The sequence below is a fragment of the Camelina sativa genome, chromosome 20 (assembly GCF_030686135.1).
Source record: "Camelina sativa cultivar CO46 ecotype springtype chromosome 20, ASM3068613v1".
Lineage (NCBI taxonomy): Eukaryota > Viridiplantae > Streptophyta > Magnoliopsida > Brassicales > Brassicaceae > Camelina > Camelina sativa.
The window spans coordinates 5,568,665-5,586,549 of record NC_141899.1 but is presented as its reverse complement, the minus strand read 5'-3'; the positions used below and the strand labels follow the sequence as shown (position 1 = coordinate 5,586,549).

General features: G+C 36.6%; 4 protein-coding genes and 1 long non-coding RNA gene across 32 annotated transcripts; 2 read left to right on the top strand and 3 right to left on the bottom strand.

The window, feature by feature from the left end:
• Positions 1-785: 785 nt before the first annotated feature.
• Positions 786-2,066, top strand: LOC104772243 (uncharacterized). Its single transcript, XM_010496879.2, has 2 exons — positions 786-1,546; positions 1,677-2,066. Exons 1-2 carry the CDS (start codon positions 825-827, stop codon positions 1,912-1,914), a joined length of 960 nt encoding a protein of 319 aa, XP_010495181.2. The 5' UTR covers positions 786-824; the 3' UTR covers positions 1,915-2,066.
• Positions 2,067-2,382: 316 nt separating this feature from the next.
• Positions 2,383-4,961, bottom strand: LOC104769580 (protein RETARDED ROOT GROWTH-LIKE). Its single transcript, XM_010493827.2, has 7 exons — positions 4,194-4,961; positions 3,838-3,946; positions 3,566-3,728; positions 3,317-3,465; positions 3,078-3,229; positions 2,882-2,996; positions 2,383-2,779 (listed from the first exon to the last, which is right to left on the bottom strand). The coding sequence occupies exons 1-7, from the start codon at positions 4,595-4,597 to the stop codon at positions 2,651-2,653; spliced, it is 1,221 nt and encodes a 406-aa protein (XP_010492129.2). The 5' UTR covers positions 4,598-4,961; the 3' UTR covers positions 2,383-2,650.
• Positions 4,962-6,956: 1,995 nt separating this feature from the next.
• On the bottom strand, positions 6,957-8,177 carry LOC109131390 (uncharacterized). The gene is made up of 2 exons (XR_002037023.2): positions 8,021-8,177; positions 6,957-7,251 (listed from the first exon to the last, which is right to left on the bottom strand). It is a non-coding gene; the product is annotated as an uncharacterized LOC109131390 (long non-coding RNA).
• A 193-nt stretch (positions 8,178-8,370) lies between these two features.
• Positions 8,371-10,937, bottom strand: LOC104769579 (putative BTB/POZ domain-containing protein At5g13600). The gene is made up of 4 exons (XM_010493826.2): positions 10,529-10,937; positions 10,370-10,439; positions 9,065-10,273; positions 8,371-8,927 (listed from the first exon to the last, which is right to left on the bottom strand). The coding sequence occupies exons 1-4, from the start codon at positions 10,585-10,587 to the stop codon at positions 8,481-8,483; spliced, it is 1,785 nt and encodes a 594-aa protein (XP_010492128.1). The 5' UTR covers positions 10,588-10,937; the 3' UTR covers positions 8,371-8,480.
• A 646-nt stretch (positions 10,938-11,583) lies between these two features.
• On the top strand, positions 11,584-17,851 carry LOC104769577 (uncharacterized). 28 transcript variants are annotated; one of them, XR_015592495.1, is made up of 9 exons: positions 11,584-11,704; positions 11,823-11,884; positions 12,346-12,447; positions 12,551-14,582; positions 14,745-15,063; positions 15,165-15,298; positions 15,383-16,459; positions 16,725-17,408; positions 17,560-17,851. XR_015592495.1 is itself a non-coding variant. In XM_087504380.1 (8 exons), exons 3-7 carry the CDS (start codon positions 12,430-12,432, stop codon positions 16,450-16,452), a joined length of 3,573 nt encoding a protein of 1,190 aa, XP_087360506.1. In that variant the 5' UTR covers positions 11,584-11,704; positions 11,823-11,884; positions 12,346-12,429; the 3' UTR covers positions 16,453-16,459; positions 16,725-17,851. The 28 variants fall into 28 exon arrangements, 15 of the variants coding, with proteins under 15 accessions (XP_087360506.1, XP_010492120.2, XP_087360501.1 ...); XM_087504380.1 differs by having other exon boundaries at positions 16,725-17,851; XR_015592490.1 differs by having other exon boundaries at positions 11,664-11,704; positions 14,670-15,063; positions 15,383-17,408.
• The last annotated feature ends 34 nt before the right edge of the window (positions 17,852-17,885 follow it).

Here is a 17,885-nt window from a genome sequence, read left to right as displayed (position 1 = left end):
ATGGACAAATGAAATTACTAAACCTGAGATGCAGTAAATGTTAGGTTTATTAGTATGATATTATCCATTTTGGGACCAAGATATGGTAAAGCCTACACTTATTTGTTATTAGGTTATTTCCCAAAATGCATCATATTAATAGTAGTAAAGTTGGACTTGACTTATATATTAAAAGCTTCATTTCTAAACTTTCTATGTGCGACTTTGGTTTATATCCCAACAATACTCCCCCTCAAACCAAGCACCACAAACCTTATGTCTTCCCCTCAGGGAAATCTTGTCACCATTGACTCGGTACTCCTTATTCGCGAGGTATTTGAGGTATCTTTCTTATTGTGTCACATTGAAGGGCTTCTCTCACACCGATCATTAGGCTCTGATACCAATTGTTAGATTTTTTAAGCCCAAACCAAGTCTCTTATTAGTATGATATTGTCTGTTTTGGGCCCAAGTGGCCAAGCCTGTACGGATATTTTTATTGGGTTCCGTCCTCAAAGGCCGCGTACTAATTGAAGTCGTACTTGACTTATATACTAGAAACTTCTTTTCTAATCTTGCGATGTGTGACGTTGGTGTGTATCCCAACAATAGTAAAAAAAGGTATGGAGATTACATATAAAGAAAAATTAGAGAATATACAGTTGGTTCATGTCTCTTAATAAAATTATGAAGATTATAATGTGTGACCAGAAATATATTTCTCCATATTTCATTAGATTCCTTTTATTAAACACTCTCTTTTGATCTCCTCTATATATCAATTCATCAGTCATCACACTTATCAACCCAATAAACTCATTTCCGCATAGCCAAGAATACTATCAATGGCTTCCTCATCCTCTTCCTCACCCTCAGTGTCCGTGACGCGAGAGGAGTTCAATGCTTTCCACAAGTCTGACAGAACACTTTTCACCCGTCTTGTCATAGGTCTAAGGCGAGACATTAGGCAGTCTCTTCAAGTCATGAGCTTTCTCCTCTCTCTCGAGAAAAGTGGTCTCCTCATGCACCTAATCGTGAATCTTGTCTCTTTACCGGACTATTTCACCAACTCCGTGGCTGACGAAGTCATGATGTGTCTGAGTTGCTTGTCCTACAACACTTTCTCATCGTTTGTGGCCAGCACCGGGATGAACATCAACTCCTCTACCATACCTTTGATCACGCGAATGTCTGGAGGGTACTTAACTCTCCAAGTCATCCACCAGAACCGCGAAAACATTCTCCCTGCGATGAAGAAGCATTTAACCAGCGTCTGTTACCCAGCTTTTGAGGATATATGCGTGCGAGCTGAGATGAACAACCAGGAGATTGCAGAGAAGGAAAAGGCGATAGAGATGATGAAGCAGTTGAGTATCAACAGGGCTGTTCATAGGGCTGAATCAAGCAGACGGTTCTTAAGTGAGCAACAAGAAACAGCAAGAACAAGCAATGTTGGTGCAATAATCTCTGAGGATGAGCAATCTAGGGAAGACGTAAGGACTGTCTTCCTCACATTTTCTAGAGGATACCCAATTACTGAAGCAGAAGTGCATGCCTATTTCACCAGGTACGTACTGAATCCATATTATATAGATATATAGTTGATAGTGCTATAGATATTTGAGCTATGCATTTATATAGATATATAGTTGATAGTGCTTAAATGGTATAGTGTATATGTGTTTGGTGTGTTGAAGGACATTTGGGGAGATAATAGAAGCGATAATCATGCCAGCAGGAGAAGGGAATGAGCAGGCGCTGTATGCAAAGATGGTGTTACATTCTGCCGCCATGATACCGGAGATTGTAAGCGATGCGGTAACCAGGACCAAATACATCATTAATGGAAAACATGTTTGGGCTCGAAAATACATCCCTAGAGCCTCCATGATGACCGCTAATAATGGTGCCCCATCCAATGGAGTGTCTCCCTAGTTTTTCTTATATCATAATGCATGCTTCTTGTTTGATCTTGAGGACCAGTTGTGTGTGTACCTTTATCATTTCCTTGGAACTTTATTTCGTATTCGATATTATGTTGTATTGGTGACTTCTCACAAGTCGAAACTATTTGCATGGTCTCTTTATTTCGTCGTCACCTTTCATTTTCTCTACATTTTTCTTCTTTTTGTTTATGCAAGAACTCGTTATTTTACTTTAAAAAACACATTTCTCTATATCTTTTGTTTTTTATTTCAAAGATTTTTTTTAATATGTTCAGAACCAATGAAACACTAAAATATCATTTGAAAAAGAAACTTCTTGGCTTCTTGCGTCTGAGATAAATTATTGTTAACTATTTGTCTTATGCACACACACTTTACTTCCTAGTAGTCTTTAGTTGAATACTTTAATTGATATAACAACAGAACTGAAATTAAAGCGAGAAAAGAGACTTGCAACTGTGACAAAAATGATTTTCTATGCATAAAGAACTCAGTCTGGTTGGACTGGAGACAAGAAAAAAGAAGTCTGGTTGGACTGGCGAGAAGCAATAAAGAAGCAACGCAGAGGGAGATCGGTGGAGTCTGGAACAAACTTAATCCTAACTCCTAAACTCATTTATTGTTTATGAGCTATGTTATCACTTTACATCGTGAAGAAGAGTTGTAACTTCTAACCATAATAAAGAATATGAATATGAATATGCTTAAGACATGGCAGAAGACAATCACAAGGATGTGTGAGCCAAGTTATACATAGAAATCGCGATCTCTGCACTAATCAGTATAATGATTAGCCACTCCAGGAAAGTTGATTTCCTGTTCTGAAGTATTTCTTGAAGGAAACGAATGTTGTGCTGCAAATTTCGCATAAACCAAATCACCAATAAGTACTATTTTCGACACAAAATGACTAAGATCGATCATGAGAAAGAGATAGTGTAAGATGATAATAATACCTCTACAAACTTCAGCTTATAATCAAGGTTTCCAAATCTCTGTGTCAGTTCAAATTCATCTCTGAGATACTCCCATATCTGACCATATTTCGCATCCTTCCAAGCTATATCTGACCTGAAATTTCCCCAAAACTAAAGTCAGTCACAACTATCCACAAAACTAGTCAAGACAGCCATCCATTCTCGACTTCTTTACCTCTCAAACAGACCAAGCTTCAGAATCACATCAGCCAGATTAGAATTAGCCCTTCCAACCAACTGGAACAACTTTTTCCTAGTCATTGTAAACGTTCCTGTTTTCTCCAACCGACGGTTTATGTCAGTAAATTCTGCTACTATACCATCAACCTAACAAAAACAGATTACGCTCACCCACGGTTATTTCTTTTTCATTCTTCACAATCCAAAATATGTGTATGGATTTGATATGGTTACCTGCCCTTCGTAGTAATCGAGAGCAATACTAAGCCCCAGAACACTGCCTATGGTTCTGATCCCATCAATATTCAAGAACTGCAACATGATAACGTCCAGTCCTCCCTCCATCCATTTGTTCAGATTAGGATCCTCTCTTACTTCATACTCTGCAGTTTTACAGAAACCAAAGATATGAAAATAAGCACCACAACAGAGGTTTCGAACAGCACACAGCAAACAAACAAACAAAAAAAAGCGCAAACTGACCATCTTTTCTCATTTCAGGAAGCAAACCATAAGCATGCCTCTCCACCACTTTAAGATACTCATCAACCTCGTGTTCCCGTACATTAAATAACACAATCGATCCATACTGATACACTACCGTGTAAATACACTCACTCCCACTTATACATCCAGCATTAGTACCCTGCAAAAATCACATCTCAATCCATAGACCAATCAACATTTCACAATGAAAAAATCTACTATTATCCAGCTTCATAAAACTGAGTAAGAGTTAAGATTCTTCAACTTACAGTTGGATCAGAATGATTGCCGAACTTAAGAACAGCATAGTTAGTCATACGCGAGGTAGGTGGGATGAAGTTCTGTTTGTTATGCTCAATTAAGCTTCTCAAATCAACACTGAAAAAAATTACATCCACCAAGTAGTTCCAATCATCACTTCAAAAACTTTCTAAACACACGCATTGGCAAATACATAATCACACTTCTCTAAGCTTCGATCGTTAACCAACATATACAAAGGGTTCAACTATGAAATCCACTCATCATTAATCAATGGAGGACTAGATTATCATATTCCTAATCCGATCCTGATTCCACACCATGACATAAACAGCATCTACTTCTAAGGGAGAAAAAGTAATACCTAGTGGAGAAGAAATAAGCTCGTACAGGAATAGAAAGGTGCACCTCTATGCCTCCACGATTCTCATCATCAACCACCGTTAGATTCTCAGTCTGCTGCTGCTGTGGCTGTGTCTGCGGCTGAACCAAAGCGACGGAGGCAGTCGTCGACGAAGACGAAGAGATAGCCCTCGCAGTGAAGTGATAACCGAGGTTTCGTATCGCTCCAATCCCGTAAACCGGAGAATTGGAGATCGGTAGGACATTGGAGAAACATCGAGAGGGAGCATCGGAAAACGACCGCAAAGAGAAGTGCAACGGAAGGGAAAGCGACGGAGGTTTCTGCTTAGAGGTAAAGATCGAGAAGAGAATTGAACGGACGGGAGGAGCTATGGTTTTGACGTAGACGTCAATGGAGCGCATCATTTTGGTTTACACCGTTGTAAGACGGCGAAGGAGATGAATTGATTGATGAACAAGCCGGCGTCGACTGGAAAGAAATTGCAGAATTTGTACTTTTGAGTACAAGGTAAATGCGTGCCGTTAGATTATTTTATGGACTAACAACTTGTTGTTTTGTGAAGGCAAACGACAGCAAGTTTAAATAAAAACGGCAATTGAGAATTTTCCGGTAACCTAGTTTTGGGCCTTACTTATGTCTATAGTTTATTTGGCTTATTTGGCCCATGTATTGGAGCTTTTTAGCAATGCTTTTTAGTTGTGCGCATTTTGTGCTGAAGAAATCTAAGAGGGTTTATTAGTTTTATTATTTTAATGAATTTGGAAATCTAAACAAAAAATTATGTATTATTGGTTTTATGATTTACAAATATTTGTTAAAATCCTTTGTTATTTAATTTAATGATTTACAAATATTTGTTAAAATCCTTTGTTATTTATTTAATGATTTGTTTTTGGATTTCAAAATCCACATTATGTTTTAAGAGAGGTTATTGGTTCTATGATTTTAATGGATTTGGAAATCTAAACAAAATCATGTGTTATTTAATCATTGATTTTAAAATACTTATCAAAATTATGTGTTATTAATTATATGATTTGTAAATACTTGTTAAAATTCAATGTTATTCATTTAATGATTTGTATTTAGATTTCAAAATCCACATTATGTTTTAAATGAATTTGAATGGATTTGAAAGTGTGAAATAGAAGGATTCAAATCCAAGAATAAAAAATGTTATTTTAAAATCCATGTGTTTTGATTTTTAAAATTTATAATTCTATATGGATTTAGAAATCACCTCTCCAATAACAGTCCTTAAGATTTTCACTTTTCAATAAGATTAGTATGCATTATCCATTACAATTATTCAAACCCTAATAAATGATTCTCATAAAGATCCTATGGTTTAAGATTTGAAAACATTTGTTTTTGTATTCGTCCTTTTAACTACGGACCGTACGCGTGCCAGCAACATGGCCGTTGTGATGATTAAAAACAATTTTTATTTTTATTTTCTTTTGTAACGGGTGATTTATTTTATTATCTCGACATGGTTAATTTTTACTGTTTCAAAATTATTTCAATCTTTTAGTTTTTTTCTTTTTTTATATATAGAATGTTGTATATTCCCCTTTATAATAAAACGGAAGTACACAACATTGCTTTGTAGACTATATAATTTTAATAAGTTGGTTACAAATAGGTTATAAATTAATTGGTTACAGGTTAAATAGTGGGTGCAACCTTAATTTATTTTTGGAAGATTTTATTACTAGAGCACGTTGTTTCCGAAAATCTTAAAGAGAATATTATAAAGAATCATTTGATATCATCTAACTTACCATATTAATTTCTTTTATTAAATTATTCATCAAATAAAATCCTTTTATATCTAACTTAACATATTCATTTGTTAATTATCATTATACTTCACCTCTCATTTTTATATATGAGTCTATTTTGTGAAAAAAATAATTTATCATATTATTTATTATAATTAAAAAATAGTTTTATTTCCGGATATACCATAAGTTGAATTTTTAAAAACAAATATAAATTGTTCAATCTATAAAATATTCAAGTTTTACTAATATTATTCTTTAAAAAACAATATCTATTGAATTAAAAAATTATTGAGTAACGGATCAAATTTGAATATTTAAATTCAATTTCATATTTTTAAAGTTGAATTTTATAATGTTATATAATATAATAAACTTTAAATAATTTATTTTTCAATATTTTAAAAATATTGAAACTTGATATAAAAGTTAGAAACTATAAACACTCTAAATTGATTTGTTATAACAATGTCAATAATATGTCACTATAATATGAAAAATTTTCAAGAAACCAAGTATATTTAAACAAAAAGTATAACAATATATTAAATTACTCATAATATAATAACTCGCTTTTTAAAAACCAAATTTACAAAATTTTGTCTTATAATGACATTCAAGTCATGATGAAGAATATACATTGTTGAAATAACTTCACATACATAAAATTTTAATTGAAAATATAAAATATACAAAATTTTGTATAAAATAAAATTTTAACCAGTGTTATAGCACGGATACTTATCTAGAATCATTAACAATTAAAAATTTACAAAATAGGTTTTTTTTTTCAAGCCATCATATTTAGCATATGATTTTATTGCATAATGTTTTATCCAAAAAAACTTTTAAAAACAATCACTTAAATTATATTTTATATAAAAATTACAATATAAATAAAAAGAATTTTAACTCATGCTCTAGCACACGGTATTAATCTAGAAAAGTTAAAACAATAACTAGTATGCTGAACTCAATATAACGTAACATTATTAATTATATTATTATCATTATTGTTCTGATGAAATTAATTAACTTTCTAATAATAAGAGACCTAAAGTGGCCAAACATAACCGAAATTTTTGCATAGCCGAGCTGGTCAAGACCCCTATACAGACCAACATTATCTTCAAATCTCGGTATACTCCGGTTGAGCCCTAACCTCTTCTCAAAAAGTTGCAAAATTGGTTATCTCAGTAGACTTGTATGTCCACAACCACCAAGTGTTTTGGACTTTTGGTGGTTTAAAAATCGTCTCTCTTCACAAACCGGCCCTGGAAAAATATACAAACACCAATGACTGATGATTAAAACCAACAATTCCACGCATAAACCGGTTCTAGTTCTTAATCAACAAGACAACACAAATACGGCCACTCTTCAAAGTCCACGCACAATTGCCTAGTCCCTCAATATCATTGTACTTTATTATTATATTAGCAATGTTTGCTTTATTAATATTACACACGGACTAACGACTCTATATCGGCCACTCTTTCTTTTGCTATCCAACAAATGCTCAGGACTTTGAAGTCCATTTCTTGTTTTTAGATAAAGGGTCTAGTCTAACAGTTCCAAACACAATTAGTTATCTAGTTAATCTTCAAAGTAGAACACAGTACTGTATTTGTAGTGTTTTTGTTCTTCTGTTAAACTTACTTCGAAAATTACATATGCAAACACAATTACACCAATATAAAAAAGAGATGCAAGACAACATGGTTGTGGGTTGGAACTTTTTTGCTAAAATATCATCTTCATTCAGTTTCGACCGTGACACAATGAAAGGGACAAAAAAGTCAGCAAAATTAACAAATTAACTATAATAAACGCATCAAACAAGATCAACAAAACATATGTAAGAGGTTGGAATGCCTAAAATCGTCTTAAATCATGAGAAGGATCGAAGAATATACTGCACATTGACTCAAAGAACACTAATTACAGTAACAACAAAGAACCCTAATTTCCCAATTCCCAATTCATATAATCCTAATATTAATCAGATCTAAACAACCATAATTAATCAAGATAAAATCATACCAGGAGAAGCATAGAACATAGTTTCACCAAAATCACCCATTCCCAATTCGTTTGTCTTTGATTTCGCCATCACCATCTCGTGAGCAAGAGAGAAAGAAATAGAAAAATAAACAAAGTCGGGGAAGAAAAAGACCCAATAAAAAAAAACATCATGTATAAAATTAAAACCAATCAGAGACCGCCACGTAGCGTCTCTTAACATCTCCAAAAACTCTCTTTTGAGAGACGATTCTACACTTTTATTATGTTTTTGATTTATTTTTCAACCCTTTTCTATCAGAGACCATGGTTCAGAGACCCCGATGGAGATGCCCTTATGGTTTAAGAGTGTCTCCAAATAGTCCTACGACTTTGAAAGAGTCCAAAACATGTAAATTCAATAACAAAAAGGAACCACAGTGCCTAATTAAAGAGTAAAAATTATGTAATATCGTTATTAGTTATTGCTCTCTCTTCTCTATCAGTTCTTGGTTTCAGGAACCATTAGATCGTCACCTCCTTTGCCGCATGGTGAAGTCTTAGTCTTAGACCTCAATCCGAATATCTTTGAGAAGAAGTTGCGTCCTTCTTTTGTCTTGCCGAGCTTGTCAAGATCTTGCTTCATGCTCATGCACTCTTTTTCAAGCTCGTAAACGCGCTCTCTCATCCCGTGGATCACCATATTTGCGTTCCCGTTCTTGTTTCCTTCTAACGCCCCGCTTGAGTCATTGTTATCTTCCGAGCCGAATAACCATCCTGCTATAGATGTCCGAAGCCGCATCTGTTCAAAGAACAATACTTGTACTATGACACGCAATGGTAGACGCTCGTTTTGTGCTGCGTGTGTGCATGCCTCCAGTGACAGTTTCTGGCAGTTCATCAGCAGACATAGTTGCTCCCTCTCTGACTCTGTCAGCCATGGATGAGCCTGTATAGCTCCATAGTTAGATACATGCATAATTTTAAAGATTACTTTGCTACTTTATATTATACTTGGGAAGCAACTCATAGTTAATAACTTTGGAGCTCAAAACATAACAAAGCTATATAGACTGTTTACGTTACCTTAATGTATATATCGATTGCGCGGTAGATACCGTCATCCATTGGCCTCACATCTTCCGGGATTAGAGCACCAAGAGCTTGAAATTTGGATAGCTTCAAGTTCTCATCTGATGCGACCTCTGCTAAGTAGCCGTCTATCAGACTAGCAACCTTTGTGATGGACTTAAGAGGATAAGATTCTCCCATAACCTGGTTCTCCTCGACGATGCTCGAATCCAACATCAACATAAAGTGATCAAGAATCCGCTGGACAGAGTCGATATCATAGAGTGTCTCAGCAGAGTATCCCATGTTTGGTATTAGCAGATCCTCTAGAGCAGCTTTGTCTAACTGCTCACCAATTTTCTTCTCCAGAATATCTTGAGTGACATGACTCGCGTGCAGAACCATGGATGTCCTAAGAAGCCTGAGCAAGAATTTGGTAGATGTAACGCATTTATCGTTAGGGAGTAGTTCCACGATTTCCTCAAGGAGACTTCTTTGATCTTCATGTGAGTAGTACATGTCATCTCCATAATTAGTACCTTCCTCTGAAGAAGAGCCAGTCTTCCTAGAACAGCCGAGTAAAGGGAGATTCCGTTTGGCGTAATGCGTGACAGATGCTGCTATAGTATCCGCTTTTACGCCTCTGGACTCAACTGTTTTGATGAACCTTTTGTACATTGGAAGACCGAGGTATGATGAAACATCGTTGATCCACCAGTTCTGGCTCGTGGACTTTGTTTGTATTCCGTTCCAGAACGTAGTAGTGGTCGTAGTAGTGGTGGTTCCTTCTGGTAGCGAGATTGGCCAGTTGAAAAAACTGGTGTTGTCCTCTGCACAAGCCTTCATGGCTAAAGAACCAATGCACCTAGAGACAATGTGAAGTTCTTCAGCAAGAGGTAACACTTTAGGTTGTTCACATGATTTCTCCAAGGCTTTGATAGAATCATCCCAGTTTACGAAAACGTGATCGTTGAGGAAACTCTCGGTGAGATAGATGAGATTAGCATCCCCATAGTTTTCACTCATTTGGAGATACTCTGCTGCACATCTGAGACTGACAACGTTTTCAGGTGTGACCTCAATTCTGACACCGTAACAGAACTTGGCCACAAGCAAGAACGTGTCTGGTCCACCGGGAATGTCATGAAGCTGAGCAACAGAGGTTGTCTCAGATGCTTTGCCGAACAGAGCTTCTAGATATCCACTTCTTGACAACAACGGAAACTGATGATAAAAAACACATGCCAAAGTGTGATCATATATTCAGATGAGTGAGAAATTCAAAAGAAAAAATATAGTGTTCACATATATATAATATACCTTATGGAGATGGAAGCTTTGTTCCTCGACTTGGATCATTACATCGGGTTTAAGACCAGTCGAGCAAAGCCTGATCAGATTACAAAACAGAAATGAGACATTTAGTTTTTGGTATTGAATGAGATTTTAAAACCATCGAAGAAGAAGAGGACTACTAACCATGTGTGACCACTTAGATGAAAGACTTCAGATTTAGAACCCAGTTTCAAGGAAGCCATCTTCTTTCTTCAGTTCAGTCTTTGGTATTTCCGCAAATACAAAAGAGTGTTGCAGAATGGTTGGTTATAAATCATGGAAACCTCAATAACATATTTGATGATGGAAACTTTTTTTTTTTAATAATTTGGTTTATTGTAATATCTCGGAGAAGTAGGAGGAAGGGACCGAGTCTGAAGGAGAGATAGATACAGACGAAGCTTGTAAACCCAGTTGTTGTTAGGCTGTTACAACTTTACACTAAAATGTTGCAGCTTTCGTTTTCCCTATAATTTCTGTAACGCCTTCTCTCTGACTCTCTGATTCATTCATTCCTCTCTGTAACTTATGATTTCTGGTAAAAAATCTGGGCTCCGTTTGGTAAATTCATCAATATTTAGATTTCAATATTCCACAGTAATAAATGCAGAAGATATTTGACTGGTCAATTTAGTTGCTCTCTTTAAATGTGTGTGTTAGTATTAGTCAAAAACTGTCCATTACGTAGATAACTCGTAATAAGGCCCATTATATAAGAGAGACCCATCGCAAGCAAATAAGAGACCCATCGCAAGCAAACGAATACATTTTTCATTGACCTAGTGGTACTTTACATGAACTGAAAACCTAGGCAATTTTTTTAATCCGGTTTATAGTAATTTTTTGTTGCAAATATTAAAAAACTTTTTTTAATAATCTAATAAATAGTATGCATTATTTACAGCTTCGACATTGATTCTTCTTAATTAGCCGAAACAAAAATAAAAAGGGATTTTGAGACAACCACCACAACTAGCCTAACCACAACTGTTTTAGCTAGGCAGTATAACTTGATGAGAGAACCACTGAAAATTTTAAAGAGAGACTTTTAATTGTCCATGAAATTCAGAGAAAATGAGAAATAGACTTATTACAAATATTAAAATCTATTTTTATATAAAAATACACTTATATTTATACATATTCCAAGCGTTTTTATATGTTTTCGTTTGTATAATATCAACATTCATTTTTTGTGTGTAGTAAAAAAAAAAGAAAGAAAAAAAGGGTTGAGTCAAAGTGTATCTTATTATATAAAGGGCAAAGTAAGCGGCTGCAGAGGGTTGTGTTTGTGTTGTGTCTTTGCGTGGCCCTTGTCAAGTTTCGCATCTCTCTCTCTCTCTCTCTTATTGCTTCTCTCATCCCTATATTTTTCTTAGCTAATAACTCTGTACTTTTTTTTTTGGTTTCTTGACTGGAAACTTTGCATCATCATCAGACTTCTCTCTTCATCACTCTTCCGTCTTTTGATAGATTCTTCTCTTTCTTCCTTAAATCTGTGTAATTCTTCTGTCTTTAAATTTACAATTTATAAACTGTCGGTGGATTTGCTTAGTTTCAATTCTTTTGATTTACTCTTTCCTCTAGTCAGTTTGATTTTTTTAGGTCAGTGTTTCCATCGGAATATATTATTGCATCGATCTTTGTTTTTGCGTACTTGGATTCAATACTTTTTTTGGATGGTTTAATCTAAAGATTTTTCTCCACTAAATGATTTAGTTTTATAGTTCTAATCGTTGACTTCATTTTTTTCTTTCGCATACAGTTTTGTTGGTTGTTCTTTTGTCCATTCTAGGGAGGGTCTTGAGTTGTGTCTGGATTCACTTGCCTAGTTGCGTCTATTAGGGTTTATCTAGAGATACTTTGTGAGATTTTTGATCTGAGTTCTACTTTTTGCCTTTCTTTTTTTTTTTTTTAATTATAGATGAATGACCCTTAATGTTGACATTTGATCTTTGTAGGTGTGTTAGGTGAAGTTAGCTTGAAAAAGGTAGTACAAGTGAAGAAGTTTCGGATATTTATTACCACTCTCTCCACCCCGAACTATGTCTGGAAACCAAGAGGTTTTTATTCCAACTACAATATACTAGTACTACTTATAATGCTTTCTCCGACATTATCAGAAACTCCCATATTGATTGATGTTTTTCCTCTGTTTCGTTTCAGCCTCGGATCAGACCACCTACTTGGAGTTGCAGTGATGTTCCAATTAAGAAGAGGAAGTACTTAGTGCAGCCCGCTATGGAAGAAGCTGCTGATACTACTACTACTATTAGTGGTGCTTTGGATTCATCTCTTGCTGATCAAAATCAGATAATGATTGGTGGTTCATCCAAGACAAATATTGGAGAACCAGCATCTTCGTTACAACAATCTGTTTCTGTTGGAATTGCTGGTAATGCGAAGAGCATTGGCAACATAGTTTTTGACCAAAGTAGAGTGAAAGTTGAGAGGCCAAATTCTCCAATTCGTTCCAGTCCTTTGGCAGGCTTTGATATCCCTTCCAACAGTTCTAACATTCTTGGCAGTTCGCTCCATTGTTCTCTCGGAACGCTTCCTGTTGTTACCTCAGATCAAACTGGGATTAAAGTAGGAAAAACTGTTCTTACGACTCATGACAATGTCATGGAGACAGGTGACAAGGAAACTCTTAGAGGAGAGTGTCAAACAGAATCATCTTCTGGTGCTAATACTGTTTCCTTACGGCTAGGTTGTAATACTAAAAACAGTTCTCTGTATAGGGAGAATGAAGAGGCTACAGCACTGAATTTGTCATTAAGCAAGGGAGTAGTTTCTGCCCTTCATAACACAGATTCTATTTCTGTTTGTACCACCAAGTCTGGCAATCAAAGTGGTGTGAGCAGATCAAACTGGGATTTGAATACTACCATGGATGCTTGGGAAGAGTCTCTAGATCGCTCGAATAGAGTTAAGACAACTGCTGCATTCTTAAACAGTAACAGAAGCCTTCATGACATAGAGACATCAAGTTGTCGTGATACGACTGTTATTGCAAAGCCGGTTTCTGATAAACAGAAGGAAATTGTAGGGTTTAGATCTCCTGTGAAGACTTTAATGAAGTTTGATCATCAGGTTAATCCCACATGTTCACTTAGTCTAGGCCTCAGTTCATACCCTCCTCTTGAAAAATTACCTTCTGTATCAGCTACCACATCAGAGGCAAGAGCTGCTTGTACAAGTTTAGTCAGACCAACAATGACTGCTGGAAATGTGAACTCGGTAAACCTTAGGACCGTGAAGTCAGAATTTATTGAAGAGAGTCTTAGGCAGGACACTAAGAGCGCTCAAGTTTGCCCAATCGGGTTATCTAATAAAGGAGTGAAACAGGAGATTGTTGGTAGACTCGGTCAAGGAAATAGTCCCTCATCTGTCATTTTGAAGCCAGTGGTTCCTATATCAGTTAAGGCTGAGCCAAAAACCTTCACCCAATCGGAAGTTTTTAATAGGAAAGATGGAACGTTAAATCATTCCTATATACCAATAATGCAATCATGTGAGGTCCCTGATTTACCTACAAGTTCTACGCCATATCAGAAGGATAAATATATACCTTGTTCTAATAGTATCAGCAATGAACCAATGTCCTTGAATGGAATGGCAATAATTCCATGCGTTCAGAGTTATCCTGACTGTACACTAAAAGAAAATTCAGGGCAGAACAGCAGTGCAGCTAATGGTAAGTTATGCGAAGTGCTGAAACATGGTGTAGTTCACACGACCAGTTCAAGTTCTGGTCATGGAGATCATAACCTCAATGCTTCAGGTGTAAATGTTACATCATTGACTGAAGAGAAATTTCTAGATGATTGCAAGACCTGTATATCTAAAGAACTCCCTCGTAATTCTCGTGGAACTGATGAACATTCTGATGAAGAAAAGAATATTTCATCTGGTAAAAAGCTAGAGGAACAGTTATACAGTTATGGGTTTGAATCAGATTGTGGTCATGATCTATCTAGAGTAGTAGAGAAGCAAGTTGGGAAAAGGAATTTGTACGATGACAGGGAGGTCCAAGGACCAGCTGCCTTTTTCAGGGAAGGTAATGAGATTTCACATGCCGAGTGTGGTGGTTCTGAGACTGAACAAAGGAACATTAATGTTCCATACCATGGCGGCTTTCAAAATTCTAGCCATGTGGAAGAGAAAGAGACTCAACCTGCAGTTCTTGGTAATACAGGTAATAAACATATTAAAGGATGCTCTACCTCATCATCTATAAATAAATTTAAGAAATATGCTGCTGATGAGTCATGTTTGAAATTAGTTGAAATGGCAAGCACTGAAGTTCATACTAAGAGACATACTCCAGAACTTCAAAGTAGAGTATTTGATGGATCAGGTGAAAACGAAGGTCGGATAGTTCAGGATGGTGAAGGAATGTCCGGTCTCTCTACAGTGTCAGGCGGGATTGAAAACCCTGAAATAGTAGATAACAGCAGTCCAGTTTCATACAAGGCAGAATTATCTACTGTTGACAACGATCTTCCTGCAGAGTGCAGTGATGGTAGCCAGAGTCGGATTATAAACTTAGCTCAGGTTTCTAATAAATCTCCAAATAAGGCACTAGATGCTTCAGGCAGCTTTGCGCCACTCCGAATGGAAAGAGTTCGATTTCCTAATTTCCCACTTGAACAGCGGAAATATCTTATGAGAGGGAGGTGATATTTCAGAGACCCTTTTTTCTAATCTCCATACTTTGTCTCATTCCCTATTGAGATCTTTGTGTATTTAAACTTTCCATTATTGTTTATTTTGCTAGTGATGAATCCTACAAATTCTCGCGTGAGAGGTACCATGGCAAATTTATGAGAAGCCCAAGGTTAAATTTCATGCCTGACAGAAGGAGATTACCTGATAACACAGAAAGCAATCTGCATGACCAGGACACAAAAAGTAAAGTCATGTCTATGTTTTTCTATAGAAGAACAAAGCTCATTGTTTCTAGAACTCAATATGACTCTCATCTTGTGAATGCAGATTTTGAGTTTGATAATCATGGAAACACTCGTCGGGGTGGTGCTTTTAGGGGTAGTTTTCAGAGAGGAAGACGGTCTGCGAATGATGAAGTAGGACCTTATTCTCACTCCTTTCCTAGAAGGACCCAAAACTTTTCATATAATAGAGGACCAACAAATAAAGAGGATGCATCTGCATATCACGGATTTAGTAGAGATGGTGAAAAATTGACAAGGGGATTACAATGCAACAACAACACAGAACCAATGTTTATGAATCCCCTACGTCCGTATCAAGGCCGGAATGGTTGTTTTGCTCGAGGACAAACAAAGTTTTCAAATAACCCCAAACGAGATTTTCCTGGATTTCGTTCACGGTCTCCAGTTAGATCAAGAGAACGATCAGATGGTCCATCCTCGTCTTTCAGGAACAGATCACAGGAAGACTTCAGTGGGCATAATACAGACTTTTCTCATAGGAGATCACCCTCAGGTTATAAAATGGAGAGGATGAGCTCGCCTGACCATTCTGGTTATTCAAGGGAAAGGGTTGTGAGAAGACACAATTCTCCACCTTTCTCACATAGACCATCAAATGCTGGAAGAGGCCGTGGTTATGCAAGGGGCCGAGGTTATGTAAGGGGTCGAGGTTATGGAAGAGATGGCAACTCATTTAGGAAACCATCTGATCGTGTTGCATATAGAAACCATGGAAACTTGGATCCTCGAGAAAGGGTCGACTACAGTGATGATTTCTTTGAAGGTCAGATTCATTCTGAAAGATTTGGTGTTGATGTTAATGCTGAGAGAAGACGATTTGGTTATAGACATGATAGTACCAGCTCATTTAGACCATCTTTTAATAATGATGGTTGTGCACCTAGTAATATAGAGAATGACATTGATGCTGTGAGGTTCGGACAGGACCCTCGTATTAAAAGTGAAGAACAAGGGAGTTTGATGGAAACTGATGGTGAAAATAAGAACTCAGCTGAGAATGCATCTGAAAGAATTAAGAATATAGAAGAGGAGGAAACTACAAAGCAGAGTAAAATTTGGCAACGGGATGAGCTCGGTGGTGATGGTTTTTAGAATAAAGGTTAGTATTCAATTTACTTGAACCTTCTAAGACCAGGAAGATATAAGTGATAGTGACTCAGGTATCAAACGGAAGTTTTGTGATTTTGCCACTGCCGTGACCAGTTAATGGCTGATGATTGTTGAGATTCCAATAAATGTTGCAAAGGACACTCTGCTCTATCGTCCTTAAAAGTTTCAAAATTGGCAATTGCTTGGCTGTGTATATATAGTACTTCTGTTGTGGTATGATCTTAGATTTCGTTGCCTTTCTTGCTGTGATTCAGATTTCGGCCTCTCCTCTGCACTTTATCACTGTCCATGTTGAAGTTGCAATGGGTATACAACCTAAGGAAGATGGTGTAAATACACATGGGAATTTTTCAGGCTTCTCCACACTCAGTAATCCTTAGCCGGCTTAAGTAGAACGTACTTGTCCAACACATATGAGCGGAGGAATGATTAGGATGTTAGAAGAGACACTCTCCCTTTGTTATATAGGGCTCCGACTTTTCACCCGTACAAATATTCAGGCAGGAGAGACCTGCAGGTTTTGGACTCTTCGCTGAAGCAGTAGAGTGTTCTACTCGAAGTTGGACTTGCTAGAACCATAACAACCCCAATGCTGTGTATGGTTGAGCTATAAGTGTTATTGGTTTAGAACATTCACTTTCATCTGCGAAGAACCAGATGATGGATTCCTACAACATGCCTTTATTGCCCAAGATGATTAATACACTGTACACATCTTGGTGGAATTTGAAATGGTAGCTACACCAAGCTTGCTTGAAGTGCTGAACAGCCACTTATCAGTTGATATAGACAAAAGGAATGTGAGAAATATGGGCTAGTAAGTTCAATAATATTGTTTCACGCAGTAGTGATATTTCTCACCTATCAAGTTGAAGCATGTACAGTTGGTTGAATTGGATTACTGGCCATGGAAAAGAGCAAACTTGAAACGGCCAAAGGTAAACAACCTATTTGAACCCAATGGTCTGTTTGATGGTTCCTTATCTTTTTCCTCATTCCAAGTGAGTTTGGATTTCGAAGTTGCATCTCAACATCCCTTTGGACAAATCCAGGGAAGGGAATCTGTGATTGATCTTGTTGCTTTTCCAGGAAAGGTTCATGGCACGGAGTTTCACCAGGTTTAATCAGTAGATGTTGCTAATGAGGGGTTGAAGTGTTTGGAACTGGAAGAGGAATCCATAATTTTTGATTGGGGAATGTGTGTGGGTGTTAACTTTAGTTCATGAATCTAAGTTTTATAGAGGCTGATGTTGTAAGAGTGATGACGCTATAGCAATCAGACCATCAACATACAAGTCATATGATGTTTTACAGAAAATGTAAAAGGTGCCTTTGTACTGAGTATTGTGAATACAAAAGAGCCATTTTTTAGGTTGTGAAATTTGCGTGCTCATCAAACCAAACATGCCAAGTAT